We start from the raw sequence: 20,772 nt of genomic DNA on the forward strand, positions 1-20,772 counted from the left end.
GGCCCTTGGTCTAGAGGTTCAGAGCCTCTGGCCCTGTGGTAATCATGTGTGGCTGGGGAGCTGCCTAGTGACAGCTACTTATGGGCTCCCCTCACCCCAGGAGAGGGGCCAGACCCCAAGTCCTAGAGCAGTGCCCCAGCAGGATGGGCTAAAAGGGGACACCTGGAGCCGGGGGCTCACGGGGACCTCCTCCATGCTGCAGGCCCCTCCCACTCAGTCCCCAATGGTCACTGCCAGGCCCTGGAGCTAAGGAGTGCAGTTGCTGCAAATGACCATGGACAGAGGGCAGGGTCAGCCTTTCCGAGCTGTTGCTGGGGACCCAGGGTGGGGTGCTCACATGGCCTCACCCATTCCTTTCATCCTGGGGGAGGAAGACACCCCCCACCCCGGGCCTGGATGTGTGACAGCACCTGCTCAGGCTGAGGACATCCCTGAGGATGCAGATTTCACCCCCCAAGCAGGCACCTGGGGCTGTGCAGCTGCCCAGCTGAGCAGCCTGGAAGACATCAGCCTCTGTCCCGGCCCCCGATAGAGAAGTTCCCTTGGCCCCAGTGGCTGGGAAGAGTTCTTTCCCAGCTCAGGCCTTCCTGGGACCCTGGGTAGGACGCAGACATTCAGGATCTGTTCCAGTGTGACCACTGGGTGACCACACAGTGGGGTCTGGCTGCCCTGGGACTCCGCTCCTTCTGAAGTGAAAGCCCACCTGTTGTTCCACAGGACCTCGGGTCAGGAGCGAACGTGGGAGGCTGAGCCCAGGACAGAGCGTCTCAGTCCTTGCTCTCACAGGGGCTGGCTCCTTCCTCCTAAGTCCCCTCCCTTATGCAAGCTCCCCTGTCCTGCCTGTGGATTTCCAAAGGTTCCCAGGACCCCAAGGTCCTGGATGATGTCAGGGTCAAGCAGCCCCCGCCAGCTCCTTCTGGAGACTGTGCTGTGAGATTCTGCTTGAGGACAGGTCTGGGAGCCATGCCCTCTGCACCTGTGAGTAGGCTCAGGGCCACAAGAAGCCACGAGGACCGCTGTGGGCAGGCAGCGGTGGAGTGACGGATCAGAGTCCGTCCACTGCCCCACCAGGCCTTCCCGAGGGGGGTGGCGCCCTCGTGATGCAGAATGTTCCTGTACAACCAGGGACACGCAGGCCACCACCGTCATTTGTGACAGGAGCCCATCAAGAAGCCGGAGGAGAGGCTTCACCAGCAGAAAAGCACGTGGACCTACCCACCTGCAGTTCCCTCTGCCCCAACCCAGGCGTCCACAGGAACCAGGTGGCAGGGCAAGATGGGGAGGCTGGACCCTCGGGCCCACCTGGAGGTGGTCAGTCCTGCCAGGGGACGGTGAGCGAAGCTGTGGTATGGCCCACCTGATACCAGGAGCACGGCCCTTCCTCGCATCGGGGGGCTCCAGGCTGCCTCCGTCCAGCCAGCGGCACACGGGCGACCGCAGGGTGGCTCAGGTAGAACCTCAACAGACTTTATTCTTTCACATTTAACAAAGAAAAGCAGAAGACAGATTTTCTCTTTTCCTTTTCTTCTTCCTTTTGGTCGTTACAGTGACGGGGAGGAATGCTCTTACACAGCACCGCGGAGGCACCTCGCAACGTCAGCGCCCGTCTCTGAGGCCTGCCCTTCACCTCCTCCTCACTGTGCTGTGAGCTGGTGACAGCATCTCCAGGACAAGGTGGCCTTGCAGGTGGGCTGGGCACCGGGGAGACCTGCGCTCTGGGAGGAACGTGGGGGAGACGTGGGCGGGTCCCCCGGCTCTCAGCTGCGCTACGACCCTGCACCCAAGGGCTGGGGAAAGACGGGCATACGTGCAACTTGGTTTTCCTCAAGCTGGCAGGGCAGCCAGAGCTGAGCAGCCAGGACAGCCATGCCAGGAGAATGCTCCGTGGCTGGACATGGCCACCCACACCAGTGGCTAGACTGGCCAGGGAGGAAGGCCCTGCTCCGCACAGGGACGCCTGGGCCCGGCAGCTATCTGGGCCTGACACAGGAAGCCGCAAGCTTGTCACTGAGTTCCTGGGACTTCCAGCCAGGAATATTGTAGCCTGAGCCACAGGCCCATTCAGCTGAGAGGAGCCGCTGTGCCCTGGGCTTGTCCCCTCCCTGGACACACCTGCTGCTCTGGGGGCTTTGCACCAGGCTGACCACTGTGCCCAGAGTGTCTCCACACATAGCCGGCCAGAAGGCACGAGAGGTCCCTCGGATGGAAGTCAGAAGCTCCAGGATGACAGCCGTGCCCTCACCATCAGTGACCTTGGGGAAGCAGAAAGGGCACAGGTTACCGGGGACCCAAGGGCTGGGAGGCAGGCCCCTTGGGGCCAGAGCACCAGCCCAGAGACTCTGCCACAGTCTCTGAGCCAGCCCTCCTGGGCTCTGTCGCTCTCCAGGGACCCCTGGAGGTCCCCAGCTCCCACTAACCTTTCCATGTCCATGAGTCCACCTGCCCTTGACCTCGGGTGCCCAGGGTCTGGCTATGCCTGAGGAAAGGGGAGGGTCTTCAATGGCTGGACAGCCTGGACCACAGGGCTAGCCCAAGTCCAGCACAGAGAAAGTCACATGGGTGTGAGGAGCATCCCACTCTTCTGGCTTCTTCCAGCCACAGGCTTACTGTGCAGGGGAACCCAGTGAGTCTCTTTGGGACCCTCCTGTGCACTGATGACCCCTGGAGGGACATGCCTCAGCACCTGAGCCTGGGGAGGGGTCCCAGGGTCCCCCTCTACCAGAACACAACCCTCTGGCACTGGGGGACACAGGTGGGAGAGGGCAGACCTGCCGTGGCCCACTCAACACGGTAGGCCAGCGGGTGCCGAGAACTGAGACATAACCACCGGAGCCGCGTGGAGCAGCTGAGGGGAAGCCTTCAACACTACAGCGTCAAATGGAAACAAGCCCCCAACCTAACGGGCGAGGGCACCGAGGCTGGGGACAAGGGAGGGGCAGGACCACAGTGCCCACCAGGAGGCGGCGAGGCCAGGATCAGCCCAGAGAGCAGAGAGCCCAAGTTCATCCGCTGCCTGGGCAGGGGCGAGCTGCAGGCATCCCTGTTCAGCACAGGTGCATGTGTGGCTGGGAGCAGGGGACATAGAATGCAAACTCCTCCTCTGCTGCAGAGTCACCAACCTCATCTAAGCTGAAAAGTCAAGAATCAGGAGCCACCACTCAGAAACCTGAAGACGTCCTCAGCACTGGGCAGGGTACCAGAGAACTGCACTGTGTCCAGGAGCTCCCTGCACCTGAGGCCAGGCCCACGGGTCTTCCACAGAGTCCAACATGCATCTCCCAGGACCCCCACACTGGCCCCTTGCTCACTGCCCAGGACCCCTATTCCCCTCTCCAGATAGGCCATAGGTGGGGGACTTACCACCCAAAAGAACCCTCTGCTGAAGACGGCCCGGCCCCAGTGGTGCACCTGGCCTCCCCAGACCTTCCCACACAAGGCTGCACTGGCCACCAGACAGCCAGGCAGGAGTGGATGGTGCCTGCCCGGGTTCTAGGGGCTCAGGTCAGGCCCTGGGCAGAGGAGTGAGGGAGACCATGGGAACACTCGAGGCTGCACAGCAATCTCCGTGTCCAAGAGCTCCAGGAGGCTAAACCTGTGCCCACCAGGTCTACACAAGTCCAGACTCCAGTCCCAAAGAGGTCCACCAGGCAGGGTCACAGCAGAACGGATGGCAAGGTCAGGTTAGACCCCTGCCTGGTGACATTCCTCAGGGTCCTGGGATAGGAGGTGCCCTGGCCACACTGGGCAGTCTTTGAGGCGTGCAGGACAGACCCCATTTCCTGCCTGCAGCCTCCTGCTGCTGGGAGCTGTGGCGACCACCCTTATGCAGAACAACTCCATCCCAGGGCCCTGTCCAAGGAAGCACCCAGCCTTGGTGAAGTGGGCCAGGCACCTGGAAAGTGACACACGCTGACCTCACACACCCCAGGCCCCAGGCGTGGTGATGCAGGGGCTGGACCCTCACCAAACACAGCCCTGCCAAGGGACTCAGCAACCTGAGAGTGGGCTGCCTTGATGGCAGAGCCCCTTGCAGTGACCTCCAGGCAACAGTGGGCCACCTCTGTACTGGGGGCTTGGTGGGTGGGTAGGGCCCACTGCAGGAGCTCCGGCTGGGCATGGGTCAGCAGCATGGTTTCTAGGTCACCCTGCACTGTTTGCAAAGAGTGGAACCACAGAGGCCTCGGCCTGTGTGGAGACCCAGTGCTGCCAGACTAGGCCCTCCAACCACCACCCAGTGCCGGCACCCACCTTCTGCAGGGCCCAGGACAGGGGTGGATGCCTGGCCCAGCTGAGCTGCTTGTGATGACTGCAGCCCCCCCCCCCCCGCAGTGCTGAGCAGGGTGGGGCGCAGGCTGCGACTGCAAAGGGAAGCAGCCACCCATGCGCTCCCAGGAAGTGAGGATGGCAATGGCCGGAGGACAGTGGTGGGGGACAGGATGCCTCTAGGAAAGCTGGGCAGGCCAGGATAGGTCCCTTGGTCTGGGACACTGCTATAGGAAGTCCCTCCTTCTGAAGCCTGACCCGGCTTGAGATTGGACCTCTCTAGACCTGGGCCCGGCTTGTGCAGGCCTGACTCACAGCACCTACTGGGTAGACTGAGCATCCGGGAGAGGTGCCCCAAGAGGCCAGGCCTCCACCGCTGGGTCAGATGGTTACATGGCCCATTCCCCTCAGTCCAGGCCTGACCACCCCCATCCCTGATCTCTCTACAGGGAGGGCAGGCTGTGTCCAAACCAGAGCACAGACCCTGTGGGAGGGCCCAGGCCTGAGCCAGGCCCCACACCTACCCCAAGGCCACCTTGGGCAGCAGCCCTGCCCTAGCCAGCTAAGGCTCTGACTTGGGGCCTGAGAAATCATCCCTTGCAAAATAGTCCCGCACTGCTGAGCCCTGGAGAGGTCAAGGTCACAGCACCTCACAACAGGTCTGTTCTCTCAGGGTGATGGTCACACCCCTGGACTGAGCTGCTGCCCACGACACAGACCAGCAGGGCCTAGCACAGCCAGCACTCCGGGCCATGGCATCTGTGCCCTGCTGGCCTGCTCTGTGGTGCTGCGGGGGCTGATGGGCACATGCCCCACTGCTCCTGGGTTAGTCTTGGCCACCAGTCCACCCCATGGCCTGCAGCCAGGGTCCACAGTGAGTCCCAGCATGCCTCCCTGTAGCCACGCCACCTCCTCACTGTTCCCTCCTTGGTCACCAACCAGCACTGCCCCCTGGGCATAGACACATCCCTCACGGGCAAGGGTGAGCCCCAGGAATCTGCAGGCTCCTCCCAAATCCGTGACTGGTCGTGAGGCGGGTACAGTGGCCCCAGATCTGTGGACACCATTCCTGGCCTACCCTGCCCCACCCAGGCTGCAGCACATCTGAGGACAGTCACTCATCCTGGGCAGGTGTCCAGCTTACAGAGTGTCCCTTCCAAACCCCTGTGAATGACCAGGGCTGCTGGCAAGGTCTGACCGCTGTAGGCTCTCTGTGGGCTCTGGGTGGGGACAGTCATACCTGGAAACTGCTCCGCCCACCCCTTCTCACTGGGGACTCTAGGATTTACAAGGGGCCAAATCAGGGCAGCTATGCTTCACTGCAAAGAGACGGCACCGCACGTCCCCGCCGACAGCCACACTGCCTCTGAAAACGCCAGGTGTCCTTCAGCCGCAGTCCTCCTTAGGAAAATGCAGGCCTCGAGAGGACGGCCCAGGCTCCCCCCACAGTGGCCTTCAGAAGGACCTTCCAGCTCCTGGCAAAAGGAGCAGAGTCCATGCCCACAGGCTGGACCCCAGCTGGGGCTGCAGAGCTGAGCTCAGCTGCCCAGAGGGCAGAGGCCTCTAGGCCTCCAGGACTTCACAGAACTGCTCTGGGGTAGATCCTCAGACCCACCCCATTCCTCCACACCAGTGCTAGGCATCAGAGGCCAGCAGCTCCCTACCCAGGGAGCAGCTGTGGGCTACTGCCCAGGCCCCCAGGCCAGTGCCCCTCTGAACCTGCTCTGCTGAAAGCTGAGGGACAAACCAGGATGCAGAGCCACGGGAGGGGACTGATTGGCCCAGGGCCACAGGACTGCCCACAGAAGCACAGAACACACTACATCTCCAGAACCCAGAAATCTTAGAGAATTCAACCAAAAGTATAGCTGTGAGATGGTGAGATGTCTTCACTTGGGGACAGGAAGGCCAGGCCCCAGCACGAAGGGCCTGCTGGAACCGCTAGGCTGCTCTCACAACCTCTGGCTGGCTTTGGGGGGTCCTCCCCGGTATAGTATAACAGCATAATGCCACACTGATCGACATTCTTTAAGATAATTTACCGTGTGCACATACGGCCTTTTACAGGTGTGAAATCAATAATTGTGGGGAGGACCCAGGAAGCAACCAAGACACTTGGCATTAGGGCATCTCACTGGAGAGAGGGGAGGGGACAGGCAGGGGACACACCAAGACAACTGGGCCCCAGAAACCCAGCTCCTAGAGGAGCACCCCAGAACTGCCTGCCCCACCTGCCCACAGGAGCCCACCCGACGCCCAGAGGTGGCAGCAGGCACAGGCTGCTAAATGCTGGGGTGGGACAGATGGAGCCCCCACAGCAGGCTCAGAATCACAGGCCTTAGCTTTCCTCTGGAACAAAATAATTACCACCTTCGTGGAGGACCTGAATTCCCTGGGAGCAACGTGGAAGGCGGCTGACAGCCGTCCTCAGGAGAAGGAGGACATTTTATTTAGAGCTGGAAGGAAGAGGAGCTGGCTTGCAGCACTCAGCTCCAGGTGCTGTTCTCAGGACTCGCCGCCAGGGCACCCAGGAGAACCGGCTCCCAGCGCATGTTGGTCTAGGGTCACGCTCTGCCCCCACCTAGCAGGTGCACCACCAGCACCTGCCGTACTCAGCCCGTGGCTCCTGATCTCTAGCCTCATTTCCCTGGGGGAATCGACCTGGTGGAGGGGAGGCGGGAGTGGGGGTGCTCCCAGGACTGGTTGCCAGCAGATTTTCCCAGCCCCCGCATATCCTTCTGGAACCATGGTTTTCTACATCCTGCACAAACCCCTGCAGAACCTCCAGCGCGGGAGCTCCACCGCAGCCCCAGGCAGGTGCGGCACCTGACCCGAGGCTGACGTGGACCTCCAGCACCCACAGATATTCACGCAGCACATGGGGAATTTAACTTGGAGAGGAGGAGTGGGGGGGAGCCCTGTGTCAGTCCTCCCCCCTGGCAGGGGTGCTACCTGCAGTGGTGCGTCTTTGCAGGTGACCTGAGGGTCTTGCGATGGCTGGATCACCCTAATTCTGCAAGGGAGACCTCAATGCCACTGGGGGGCTTCACAAAAGAGGGGAGGGAGATTCAGTGCTGAGGAGGAGGAAGAGCCAGCAAAGACCCTGGGGGTCCGTGGCCACGGGGGGGGGAGGGCTGGAGCCCCCAGGTGCTGAGAGGCAGGAAGGACCCTCCTCAGAGTCCCCGAGGCTGGGCAGCCCTGACCACGCCTGGGCGTCAGACTTGGTTTCCAGGAATGTGAGAACGAGTGTTGGCCCTGTGTGGCAGTTTGTTACCGTGGCCACAGGAAGCTCATGCAAAGGAGCCGGCTGATGGAAGCCTGCAGCCTGATGGACCCCAGTGCAAGAGCTCCTGCCCCAGGGAGAGGGAGGCGTCCTGCCAGCCAGCCAGGGAGGGGGCTGGGGCCTCTGAGAGGCTGGGCCTGGGGCGGCCCTCCACCCGCTCAGGGAGGAGCTGTGGCTTCCAGCCCACACCCCAGCCACAGCCACAGCCCAGTGCAGGGCCCTGGCCACCGGCCCGCTCTGCATGCTCTGCCCCAGGAGGGGTCTGGGCTCCCAGGACAGCACAGAAGGGTCCCCATTGGCTCCCACAGCTCCCAGAACACATGGGCAGGTGTGCTGTCTCTGGCCAATCCTTGGGAAGACCTTGGCCTCTCTGGGCTTGTCCTGGGTGACTGCCCACCCAGCACCCCAGCCCTCTACGGTGCTGAGTGTGCAATGAGCAAGGTTCCCGTCCAATCAAGATCAGCCCCAAGGCTGTCCCTCCAGTCCTCAACTGGCCACCTCTCCCCAGGCTGGCCAGCACTGCCTGCTCTCTGCCAGACCCTCTTCCTGTCCCCAAACTGCCACTTGCCCTCCTGTGACCTCCCCACTTCTCTTGCTTCAAAGGCCCTCCCCTCAAGCAGCCCTGGGTGGTGCTCCGCCTGCCCCTTTTCAGGTCTGTCCTTGTCCAGTTACCCCGGATGTGGGCCCACACCTTGCCCCAGCCCCAAGCACCGAGCTCTGCGCTCTCGGCTCTGAGATGCCAGACCCTGGACACCTCCCTCGCCAGCCAGCTGCACCCACTCCAGTCTGGGTCGTCCTCATGGGCAAGGGGCTGGCACCCCCAGTTCCAGCAGCAAACACGGCACATCCCTGCTCCTCTCCAGGCCCAGCACTGGCCTGTCACACCCTGTGCTCAAAGCGGTGTCAGCACAAACAGGAGCTGCTCACTGGCCACGTGCATTTCTCCAGGCAGAGCTAAGCCTGAGCCCAGCAGGCCCAAGTCTCCCTGGAGTGGGGCCAACCCGCAGAATGGGCCCTGGTGTTCCTCTGCCTTGCGCACCACCCACACCCTCTAAGCTCCCAACTGGCCCTCAATTTAGGGTCTCAGCTCCTGCTGCCCCTCCAGGAAGCCTTCCTGATCCCAGTCCAGGCTAAGGCTCCTGCTGCTGCTCTGCCTCAAGGGCCTCCTTCGTCCTCCTCTGCAGGTCTGTGTGTGATTGTGAAGATCTCCATGACTCTGCCCACTCTCTAGCCCACTCTGGCCTTGTTTGCCCTCAGGGGTGAGGATGGGCTGGGCGGAGCAGGCAGATAGGAGGGAGACTAGTGAGGACCAGTGCCAGGGCCTTGAGCCCCCAGACCAATCCCTCCGGGCACAGCGGGTCCGGGAGGTGGGGTGTAGGCAGGCTTGCACAAAGTCTCTAGGGAGAGCCGGCTGGCCAGCTCCTGCAGGACCCCAAGCAGCACCAAGGGCAGGGGCATAGTGCCTGCCCATCCACAGGAGTGTGCGCCCTGCCCCCAGGCACAGGGACCCCCTGAGAGCTGGTTTCCAGACTCCCATCCCCAGCACAGCCTCTGACCTCACTCCCTTGTGCCAAGCCAGACAGGGTGCAGTGGTCACCTCAAGGGAGGTTGCCAGTGGGTCACTCACAGCCCCTGGCCTGGCCATGACTGTCCAGGGAGCATGCCACATGGGCACTGCTCCTTCAGGCATGAGGCAGGAGCTGCTGCCACCCCCACGACACAGGGGGCTGCAGCCTCTGTGCCTCCACCCCGAGGCTGTGACCTCAGTGGCCTAGGTCAGGGCTCACCAGGAACAGCACAGTCAGCCACAGCAAGGACACTGCCTTCTGGTGGTGGTCCCCACTGAGGGCCCAGGAGCCTGCCCCTGAGCCCAGCCTGGCAAGGGTCTCTCAGGGATGGGTGCTGTGCTCTGTGCCCTGGGAGGGTGGAGATCTTGTTCATCAGCTGTCACTCTCCTGACATGCCTGTGCCACCCCCAAAGCTCTGGGGGCTGGTGCCCCAGCCACCACCATCTTCAGGCAGCTGCAGCGGACCTTCCCAGCAGGCCTCCCTGCCCTCCCTCCTCTTCCCAAGAGGTGCCAAGGTGCCCAGATGCCAGTAACCAGGCCCCTCCCCGGGTCCCCATCAATCTCTGCTCAGGGATCCCCAGGTTCCCTTCCAAAGAGCAGGACGAGGGTTGCCCCCAGCAGTTCTGCTGACACTTCAAAGCAAACGTCTGCCAGGGGGCCACCAACCCACACCAAGCAGGAGGCCCGGGGCTGTGGGCACCAGCTCTGGTCAGGGCTGAGCATGTGAATGGCCAGGGCGATGGGGACCTGGCTCCCAGCCTGATCCCTAGGAAACAACAGCCAAACACAGATCAGGCAACCATGGCTGAGCACCTCCACACTGAAGGGACCAAGCACCCCACAGGCCCCAGAGCACTCAGGCTGCCGGGCAGCACGTCTGGCCCAGGCACGGCCCCAGGAGAAGCAGCCTGTGTGGCAGGCAAACCAGTCGGGTGAGATTTTTCCTTTGCTTCCGGATAAACATAGGCAGCCCTGAACCCACAGGGCTGGATTCTCTGACCCAGAGCCTCCCCTTGCTGGGCTTCCCAGAGCCCACTAGTCCACTGGACGAGCCTGCAGGTGGCTGAGTCCCCTGTAACCGAGTCCCCACAGCCAGTGTGACTGGGAGCTGGAGGGTGTGTTGTGAGGGCTGAGCTGGGCTCCACCCTCCTCGGGAGCTGGGCTGACAGCACCCAGAAGGGGCATGTTTGAGAGGAGCCAGCAGCTTCCATGCCGACTCCAGACTAGGTCAGAGCAAGGACCAGCGTGGAGTTAGGGGCGAGGACTGGGCAGAGGGCGAGGCAGGAACAGGTGCTGCAGGTCAGCCACCAGGCCAGGCCTCGGCAGGGGCACCTCAGGGAAGTGGCACCTGGTCTTCCTCTTTCCCCTCTCCACGGGGGCTCATGGCTCAGGACAAGCGCCCTAGACATGTGCAGGCGTGCAGAGGCTACCGCCCACATCCACATGCCTGTGCACCCGCCAGGCTCCCACAAAGTGCCCAGAACTGACGGGAGATGGGCCTGATTTGTGTCTGGATTCCTGGGAAGGCGGCAGAGGCACCCCACTGTCCAGGCGGGGAGGACAAGGCCAGGGCAGAGCCTGGACAGCCAGGCAGCCTTAGAACCAGCCCCTGTGACAGGCCTCATCACCACCTCCTGTCCTAGGACCCCGATGCATAAGGCAGAGCAGTGACAGGGCTTGAAGCCCACCGGACCCCTTCTCTGGCCAATCATCAGTCAGCCCTGCTAGGACCTGAAGGATGGCCACCCAGGAGGCCACGACTCCAGGCGGGTGGCAGAGGCAGATGTGGTCACTGAAGGTCACCAAGACAGGGCAGAGGCGCAGTGGGGACAGTAGATGGACAGCTCCTGTCCGGTGTTTGTCCGGAAGCTCCTGTCCTGGCTGAGTCTCTGTGCCCATGGGGACGAGCATCAGTTGATCCTCAGTCATGAAGACAGCACAGAGGGTACCAGCCAGGAGTGGGGCAGTCTGGTACCAGCCACCAGCCAGGCAGGAACACGCCCAGAAACAAGTGCAGGGGAGGCTGCAGCCCTCCGTGCCTTCCAGATGCCTTATATGGGGGCACAGACTTGCCACCCTGACTCCCCAACTCCGTAGGGGTGATGTCCCCCACATGGTGACACCCTCTGCCCCTCCCCTGTGGTGAGGTCCCGAGGGGCACAGGCTCCCTTTAGGAACCGCTGGTGACTCTGACGTGGTCCTCCTGGGGGTGGGGGGCAAGGAGGATGAGACCCTGACTCCAGGAACAGGCAGAGCATCTCCTAGGACCCGGAGCACCTGGCCACCACAGGTCCCCAACCAAGAGCCACGACACCCAGCTGTCACGGGGAGGAAGACCAGGCAGAGGTGCACCTCGCCTCCTTCCTGCCAAGCCAGGGCGGCACAGTGTGGGGCAGCAGGAGCGCCAGGCCCTGCTCCAGGCCTTGGGAAGGGGTGCAGGCGATCCCCCAGAGTGCTTCCCGCTCAGTCCAGCAGCACCCTGCCTCCAGTCCCTCAGAAGCATACGGAAACCCTTCCCGGGGCTTCTTTTGGAAAATGGCTGCAAGACTCAACCTGGCTCTGAAGTAGCAGCTACGAAACTGGCCTACTCCAAAGCACCTCTGCAGTGAAGCTGGGCCTCAGGTGACAGAGCCAGGGTGACTCCCCTCAGAGCAGCCAGCCCTGGGCTGGGGCGCACCTCGATGCAGATGGACACGAGCTCAGGACAGCGCCAGAGACACACTCACCTGGTCAGGGAGCCAAAGTTATGTTTCAAACTGGGTCAAGAGCTCCCTGATTTCTGGGGCCACGTGTCGCGCGGCATTCGCAGCCTCGGTTATAGCTTTCCGATACATCCCCTTCTTCTTACGGTTAAATCTCAGTTTGAAAAATTCAGAGAAAGGGGAGAGTTTTGAAATAGATAAGAATGATGTAGTTGGAGACCCAAACCATGAGACTTTTGCTTCTTGCCAAGAGGGCTCTCCATCCTCCTTCTGGCCAAGGCTGATGTCAAGGACACGTGCTGGCCACCAAGGAAAACCATGAATCTTACCCCACACGACGTCCCCTACGGCCACCGTCCTTCCGTCTTCGGTGACGCACTTGGAGACGCTCTGAGTGTGCAGCCTGACTGTGAGGGGTGGGACTGTCTGGTTAGCGTCCCTGGAGGAGGAGGGCACGGATGCACCGTCGCCGGATGACAGGTCCCCTGTGTCTGCAGACGTGACTTCGGAGCTGGAGGACTTGGACTCGTCCAGGCTGTCGCTGCTACACACAGACTCGCTGGTGCAGTCTGCCCTTCCTTCAGGGCAGTTGACAAGAAAAGCCAACCCCTCACGTCCCTGTTTACCTTGGGGACACCTCTTGAAGTCATCGTCCTCGCCAGAACTTCCAGAAGACAAGTCCTCCAGCCCATGGGCAGAGCCGACCGCCAGGAGGGCCGGAGGGCTGGCCCGGGGACCTTGCAGGCAGCCGCGCAGCTCCTCCACCAGCTCAGCCCTGTACAGCGGCTCCTGTTCGCCATCCCCCATGCGGTGGGGCTTCAGGCGGATCTTGGGGGGCGGCAGGTCCAAGCCAGCGGGCACAGGACGGGTCAGCTTTAGCTTGGGGATGGAGGCCAAGGGCCCACTGGGCAGGCGGTCCCCAGCGTCCCTGGGCTCCGTGTCCCGCGGTGCCTCGGGGTCCGGGCTGCCATTGTACAGGGCCTGCTGGGGGCAGAAGGGCTCCAGGGAGCCGTGCACACGGGAGGGGATCTTGACCACCTCGCCCTTGCCCTGGGGAGTGCTGTAGGAGATCTTGATGACAGGGCTCCGAGGGACCTGCTCCCCGGGAGCCCGCTCCTCCTCCCGCTTCTCCCTCTTGCTCCTCCTCGCAGTGGCCGCAGCCACCGGGTCGCCATCCTCGGGCTCCTCGGGCTTGTGAGGCTCCCTGTCTGGGCCGCTGCCCAGCCTCCGGCGGGCCCTGGGGGCAGCAGGGGGTCCAGGGCTGGCCTCCTGGGGACTCACGGTGCTCTTGCACTTCTCACAGAGCACCTGGCGAGGCCGCAGGCGGATGGTGCTCAGGATGAGCCGGCCCGGGTCACGGTTGCGGGATAGACGCCGCCGGGTCCGCTTGATGGTCCTGGGCGGAGGCTGTGGCACCCATTGCTGGTAAGTGTTCCTGAGCCAGAGTGGGTGAGGGAAGGGGGCGCCTTCAAAGTAGGGTGGGTAGGGGGGCAGGCTCCCAGCAGGCAGCGGAGGCACCAGGGGTGGGGGCGGCTCGGGGCCGGACGTCCTGGGGAGCTGGTCCTCTGAGGGCTGGTCCCTGCAGGGAGGAGTTGGGGAGCCTGTGCCCAGCTGCATCATCTCTCCATCCCTCTCCTCAGGGGCCTGGCCGCGGCCACTGAGGGCAGGGGCATTGTCAGCCAGGGACAGTGGAGCCAGCGGAGGCAGCCCAAAGAGACCGGACCTGGCAGGGGAGACAGAGAGAGAGAGAGTGAGCAGGGAAGGACTCCAGCTGCCCCCTGCCCTGCTGCCTGGACCCACTCTCAGCAGGCTGAGTGGCAGCGTGTGCCAAGTGCTGGGTGGCATCCCTGGGCTGTGACTGAGAAGCAGGCCCCTGTGAACTATCTGTCCTAGTGTGCAAGTGGACGCAGGCACATCAGGCCCGTGACATGTGGCCTGGAGGCTGCTTCTCTGATCAGAGCGTCCGAATCTTGGGCTGTGGCCACCAGGGGAGGAGAGCTCATGGCTGAGCTCTGTCAGGAAGCCTCAGAGCAGGGTCTGTGTTCAGAGATGTGGACGGCCTGACCTGACCTTGCTCACTGGCTCCCCTCCCCGCTCTCCAGAGGGGCTGGGGATTCCCAGGTCAGCCTCGAAGTCCCTAGGCCTGTCCCCTGGAGCAACCAAGCCCTGGGCATCCGATGTGCATGGAGTGGGGGGGGGAGCTGCATGTGGCCAGGTGCAGAGCTGAGCCCCAGCCTCTGCAGCCCAGAGAGGACAGCAGTGCCACCAGACCAGAGCCTCTCAGGCTCTGTGACCTCTCAAAGCCCAGAGTCCCACGGTTGGCCCCAGCTGCTTTAGTGGTCCTCAGGGCTGTGTCACCCAGCCTCCCTGGCCAACAGGACTAGAAGGACCTTGCTGCCCAACTGCTGCCCCCAGCCCTCACCCCAGAACTCATCCCAGGGTGCAAATGTGGGGGGTGTTAGAGAAAGACGAAGTGAGAGTCCCTAGTCCATGGAGCAGAGCTCTGAACAGAAGCCTAGTGGGGGGCTCAGGGAGCTCTGGGAGGTCTGGATGGCAGTGAGCCCCCGGGAGCCTGGGCAGACCCCTCCCTGGGAGTGGGGAGCGTGGCACCCCAAACACACAGGTTGAATGTGCCAGGACAACAGGGTCCCTGCAGCTGCTAGGGAGGCGGGCTGCAGGGCAAGGACTCAGGGCTGGCAGAGTCCTTCCCAGGGCCCCTGCCAAAGCACAGTTCCTGCTGCTTTCACAGCCACCCAGGCTGTTCCCCTGTCCATCGTCCACAGCCTCCCCACAGGTCCCCCACACCAGCCTATGTCCCAGGCCAGCCTTCTGAGGCAGCCTTCCTGCCAGTCAGGCCCAGGGACACACAGCCCGACTGCTGGGCAGCCTTGGCCAGTGGTCCACCCAAGTCCCAGCTCATCTCTCTGCAGTGGCCTCCATCTTCTCTCCCGGAGGATCCCAAACATGTTCTGCAGCCTCCTCACCTGCTATCTGTACGGCAGGCTGGGCAGGGTGGGGTCACCCCCGCGGACAGGCCCTGCAGCTCACATGCTCTACGAGTCTGCCCATGCATGGCACGCTCCCCTCAGGTGGCATCTGCATGTTTAGGATGGACACACAGCTCTTGGCCAGAGACACAGGCCCCAACCAGGCACAGGCTTGCCTACCAGACATAGGCCAGGGGCTGGTCCCTTCCAGCAGGTCACCCTGGGACGCCACGGCCAGGCCTCACGCCATCCTCTTGAGGACCCCAAATCACACCACCATCTGACCGCAACAGCCCAGGACAAGAGAAGCTGGCCCTGCAGAGATGGCAGTGACCCTGGCACAGCAGGCAGCCACGCTTCCTTCCTGGAGCTGCTGCCCTGCCAGGGCCACACCCACCCCTGCCTGGCGGATAAACAGTGGGAAGGGCTGCCCCCAGGCTGGAGCAGACCTGGGGCCCAGCAGAGCTCACAGCACTGGCCTACAGGGACTTGGGCTCCCTCGGCCCTTCAGCAGCCCACAGATTGCCCAGTGCCTCCATTCCCAGTTGATGGATGGGACAGTGAGGTTGACCAGAGAATCTTCTCCAGCCGACTGGTCCCGTGACTCCGGGCCCACAGCCTCCAAACCATGGAGACAGCCTTGGCACAAGGTGGTGTCTGGAAGAACCCCAGCCTTTCCTGGGCCCAGAAGCAAGCACTGCAGCTTTGGCTACCCACAAGGCCCAGCATGGCTGGCACTGTCCCAGTCCCAGGGACAGAGGCTCCCTGGCCTGGCAGTACCCACAGATGACACTGCAGGCCTTGAGGGTGATAGAAGTGGGCCACCCGGGAACCAGATCAAGCCTGCCAGGATCCCTCCTGGAGTCACAGGGCCCACCAGGTGGATGCAGCCATGGAGGACCCCAATCACACCACCATCTAACAGCACCAGCCCTGCACTCAGAGGGAAAGCAGGCACATGGGGAGGGGCCCTGGGGACTATGGTGAGTCACCAGGGTGGGGGCCCACACAAGGCTAGCCAGTGTCTCCATGCAGAAAACTGCAGGGACCCAGAAGCAACCTTCAAGACAGTAAAACTTGGGCAGCTCAGAGTCAGGGAGGGAAAAACATGTTCTGAGGAAGATGGGGAAACTGAGGCAGGAATAAAAAGCTCAGGAGGCTCAAGTTGGGGGAGTGAGGAGAGACCTAAAAGCAAGAAATGGGACAGAAACCCAGAGCTCTCTAGGGTCACCAAGGTTCTCTCCCTCTGCAGGGTGTCCTGCAAGGACGAGGCCAGGCGTATTGTGGCCTGGCCCAAGGTCCTCAGCAGGACTCCAGTGGCCGAGCTGTGTCCCTAGGGACCAACCTGAGGGTCTTGGCACAGCTGTCCACCCACAATAGCCCAGGCCAAGGCCAGCCCATGGGCAGGAGGAGCAGAGCCCTGGCTGCCTGCCTGAACTCCAGACTACCCCAGCCTGTGGCCGTCTCCATCTGGCTGCCCCCGTCCCGCTGCCTGTCCTCAGACCCGGGACACACAGGCTGCTGCACCTTAGTGGCAGCCACTGCTGCTCTCCCCACGTCTGCCCTGGAACTTCCTCCCAGCCTCTGTGGGAAGGCCATCCTGCTGCTGCCTGCTGCCTGCTGCCTGCTGCCTGCAGGGGCCGGTAAACATGGGGTGTGCAAAGCCGAGGAGCCCATGGAAACCTTCACAAAGTCGTGGTGCCAGGAGCATGAGCCTCAGGATGGCCTGAATCCAACACCAAGGCCCACCTGGGCACCTACAATCTTTCTGCAGCCCTGCAGACAAAGAACTGCAGGGCCAGGGCACAACAGAGTCCAGGAGCAGAAAGGCCCTGCAGGAAGCAGGACAGGCTGCCCAGACCTGCCGGGAGTTCGAGGCCTCCCAGGGCCCCTCTTCTCTGGGAATCGGGGCAAGCAGTTTGGCAGGACAAGCCACAACCTGGACACAAAAGCTCCTTCCCCAGGGTACACACTAGGACCTGCCCCACCCTATGAACACGTAAGTCCTGCAGATCCTGGGAAGCAAGTGGAGCCCCCTGCACCCTGGACTCCAAGACCTATCAGCATCCTTCTCTAGTCTTCTGGGCTCCCCAGCAGCACAAACGAGCCCCCCCGCCACTCCTCAATCACCATGTCTCCTCACCTGCTTGCTCAGACAGCACCCCATGGAGAAGCTACCAAGACTAGCATGCCAGCAGGGCCCCTGCACACCAGTCCTGATGCTCGGTCCCTCCAGCTACCTGGGGGTAGGGGGGACATCGCCACACCACTGCATTCCATCCTGGGAGCATCCACTGGCAGCTGAGTCTCTGTCCTGAACAGCGGAGGAGTATGGGCCAGGACTCAATGCCCTTCTGATGGGGGACAGGCAATAGTTGGGGTCCTAGTCACAGGATGGCACCTTGATCTTCCCAGCACACAGGACCATGGGTCTGTGTGGCAATCTACTGTGTGTGACTCACACTAGCTTAGATATCAAGACTGGAGGCACTGGGTCACCAGGCCACGGGCAGGGATCTTTTTATCTTCTGTTCATAAGACCACACCCTGAACATCTGCTCTCCTCAGGCCACCCCTCAGCTAGGGACTCACCACCTGAGGTTCTCAGCCCACTCCAACCTTCAGACACAACTCAGTCATCAGAGCTGTGGAAGGGATCCTCAGATTTGCCAGGAAGTAGACTGCGGGAGCAGCTTGGGCTCAGTCCCTGAACACAGTTGGTGCTCAGTGAGCACCCATGAATGTGTGACCCAGAGCAGCTGAGAGCTGTTGCAGACCACACTGTAGTCTGACAGCAGATTCAAAATGCAAATGCACACTGTGAAGACCTGAGCCCAAGCCGGCAAACAGGAGACGAGAACCAGAGGAGAGAACACCCGAGCTGGCCCTGCTTCAGCCCTCCCACCCAGGAGCCTGTGTAAATGAGGCCTGTCCCACCTGACCATTTAACTCCAGCAAGGGGGACATGCAGTGATCAACCAGGCCACCAGGTAAGCATCAGAGCCAGGGAAGCTGCTCTGATAGTTACCAACACCATCAGCACCCAGAAATAGTGATCTGCCCTGAAGACAGCCTGCATGACACCTTGCTGCTCCAGGACCCTCAGGCTCCTCTGAGAAGGGTGAACATGGATCACTGGAGCACCAGCAGCTCAGATCAGGAACTGGGCTTCCATAGCAGAGTGGCCAGGCACTGAGGAGACACTGGCACCCAGGGAGGGCAGGCACCTGGACCCTGTAGCATGAGGACAGCACCCCACTGCCCATAGCATCTGGACCAGCTTGTAAGCTGTGATCTGGTTCCTGCTTGACAGGCAGGATGGTAAACATTAGTGTTGCAACTCATAATATTGTGGGTAGAGAACTGGAAACAGAAACGGGAGGCCAAGGAAGGCAGAAGCAGGGGCAGTGTTGGGACCAAGCCTTGGAGGGCTAGAGGGGCAAGGAAAGCCAGGTTTATCCTTGGGTTCTCCACAAAGATGCAGGGGCAGCCAAAATCAGACAGAGCCCAGGCAGAGCAGAGCTGCACCCACCGAGACCCAGCTCCTGGCTCAAGGTGGCTCTGGATGTGGCACTGATGCCCCCACATTCTACAGCTGCCAGTTCCCAGGTCCTAGCCTCAGCAGCTCTGCTTCTTTCCATGATGGGGTATGGATTTGTAAAACAGTGAGCCCCAGGTCTCAGGGAGGGGCGCCCACTGCTCTGCAGCCAATAAGACATCTCCACTGTGAGCTGAGGGTGCTTCAGCCTACCTCATTCCTAGTCAGGGAGCCAGTTCATGGGGCACCTCAGCTGCAAATGTCCCTCTCCAGGTAGGAAAGACCAGTGTGCAGCAGGCCCCAGAAGAACAAGGAGCCATGGGTGGGGGGATCACAGACACCCCAACCTCTGGCTCATAGCGGCTCTCAGGTGGCTGTTCTGCAAGCCCCTGAGTGTCACTCCTTCGTCAGGCACTCCTAGTGGTAGCCAACACAGAGCAGGGCAACAGTCACACGGGAGGCCATATGTTAAGTCACATGACTTGTGCATAAATGGCTTCTGGCACATCTAATGAAGAGATAATGTCAGCGGATCACTGTCAAAGAAGGACCATCTCTGCTCTGTTCACACCACTGGAAAGACCTGGGCTTTGGAGAAGCAAAAAGTTGGCCCTTCCAGATCAGGGGCATCCACTGCTCCTAGTTCCAAAATAAAGCCCAGAAAGAGAAGAGATGATTAATGCCTAATCATTTATCTGGCAATGACAGCGCACCACGTGACGGGTATTCAGGAGGCTCTTCTGTGCTCAGGAGTCCCTGCAGCCAGTGCACAGGTGCGTGTGCAGTCAGGCCGCCCCTCTGGCAGGGACACTGGCCCCATAACTTATATCTTCTACTCCTCCGCGCGGGCTCTGGGAGCCGCGGCAGTGTTTCACACCCGGCACAGCCACAGCTGCTCCCCACCAGCCGCTCCTACAAGCCTTGGGACCCACGCAAAGACCGGGGCTCCTAAGCGACGGGGCAAGGCCATCACACAACTGATCCCTCTTGAAGGATTACAATTCTGCAAACAGCCAAATTCAACAGTGCGGCTGAACAAAGAAAAGTGTGTTAATTACTGCAGACCTGCGGAGTTCGCCCCGCTCCGCGTGCGCCCTGGCGGGCCTGGCCCCGCAGACCCCTCCGCCCGGCCGCGCGTTCTCCAGCCCCGAAAGTCGCGGCGACTTTGGGAGACAGCCACTTTTGCCCCCCCGGCCCCAGCGGCAGCCAGCTCGCGCGCCCCGAAACCCTGGCCGGGCGGAAACCGAAAGCCGGCGCCGGCCCCGCCGCCCCGCCCCAGCCGGTCTCGGGTCCCGGGTAGGGCGACAGAGTGTCCCCGGGGACTCCGGGGCGTCCCGGGCCCGCGCCCCCGCCCCGCTCACTTTTTCGTGCAGTCCAGCAGGATCCCGGCGAAGCTGCGCTCGCCGCAGCTCACGGTGACCACCAGCGCGCCGTTGACGACCTGCTCCACCCGCACCGGCAGCCGGCAGCCGGCCCGCGGCTCCATGCTCCCGCCGCGTCCCGAGGCCGCCCCCGCCCGCCGCCGCCGCCGCCGGGTCAGCCCCGCGTGACGCCGCCTGACGTCACAAAGCTCGCTCGGCCGGCCGCCACGGCGGAGCCGGCCGGGGCGCGCGGCCGCGGGCTGGGCTCCCGGGCACGGGCCAGCCGCCCGTAGCGTGTGCCCGGCTGCCCGCGCCGACTGGCGGAACTGGGCTGAGAACGCATTGCGGAGCCCCGCGGGGCGGGCAGGGGGCTCGATAGTCTCCGCACGCTGGCCAGCAGCGTCCCCTGGTCCGGGGTGCCCTGAGAGCCAGGAGCTGAGGGGCAACGAGGACACTCGCCTGGCCCTTGGCAGGGCTCAGACCCTTTCCCCGGGTCCTATTCCTGGGGCCCTCCCCCCCTTGGCCCTGCCCTGGGCCCCTCCCTTTCCTGTATCACGGAGTTCCCCTGCCGCGGGTCTGCGCCCGAGTCTCCGACAGCGCCCCTGCAACGGCTCCGGAGGCCGCCGGGCACTGAAGGGAGGAAGTCCCTGGCGGCGCGCAGGAAGCCGGTCGGGCGGGACAGAGGAGACCCGGGACACAGAGAGGGCACCGCAGGCACCCGGCAATGGCTTAGTGTTGCCCTGGCCTCGTGGGAGAGGCAGGGGCACTGGGCCATCCCAGGGTACCCTTGCGCCTCCTTGGGCGACCGGAGGTGCACGCCCGACTTAGGGCGGACCTGTGTTCTCGGCGGTAGCAGAGGGACCCTGGCCCTCCACCCCAGGCCGGTCGGCTTCCTTAAAGACTTGTGCGTCCTCATCCGGCTCCGGACCTCATAAACGCCACCCAAGGGCCCAGCCTGTTGCAATGACCCTGGCCACAAAGGTCCGGGACCTTAAACCAGACTTGTAACACCTAGCAGCGTGGGGAAGCGAGCTGTCCTGGCCACTCGCCTGCTGGTTCCCCACCCTCCA

The 20,772-nt window shown here is 62.5% G+C and overlaps 1 protein-coding gene across 3 annotated transcripts; it reads right to left on the bottom strand.

Annotated features, from left to right (window-relative positions):
- Positions 1-1,446: 1,446 nt before the first annotated feature.
- On the bottom strand, positions 1,447-19,902 carry Pwwp2b (PWWP domain containing 2B). Of its 3 annotated transcripts, none has more exons than XM_078023900.1 (3): positions 19,703-19,902; positions 12,146-13,539; positions 1,447-2,252 (listed from the first exon to the last, which is right to left on the bottom strand). In XM_078023900.1, the coding sequence occupies exons 1-3, from the start codon at positions 19,825-19,827 to the stop codon at positions 2,245-2,247; spliced, it is 1,527 nt and encodes a 508-aa protein (XP_077880026.1). In that variant the 5' UTR covers positions 19,828-19,902; the 3' UTR covers positions 1,447-2,244. The 3 variants fall into 3 exon arrangements, with proteins under 3 accessions (XP_077880026.1, XP_077880018.1, XP_077880023.1); XM_078023892.1 differs by having other exon boundaries at positions 11,841-13,539; XM_078023897.1 differs by lacking the exon at positions 19,703-19,902 and adding an exon at positions 14,801-15,401 and having other exon boundaries at positions 11,841-13,539.
- Positions 19,903-20,772: the final 870 nt, after the last annotated feature.

Source organism: Ictidomys tridecemlineatus, chromosome 1 (assembly GCF_052094955.1).
Source record: "Ictidomys tridecemlineatus isolate mIctTri1 chromosome 1, mIctTri1.hap1, whole genome shotgun sequence".
Classification (NCBI taxonomy): Eukaryota; Metazoa; Chordata; class Mammalia; order Rodentia; family Sciuridae; genus Ictidomys; species Ictidomys tridecemlineatus.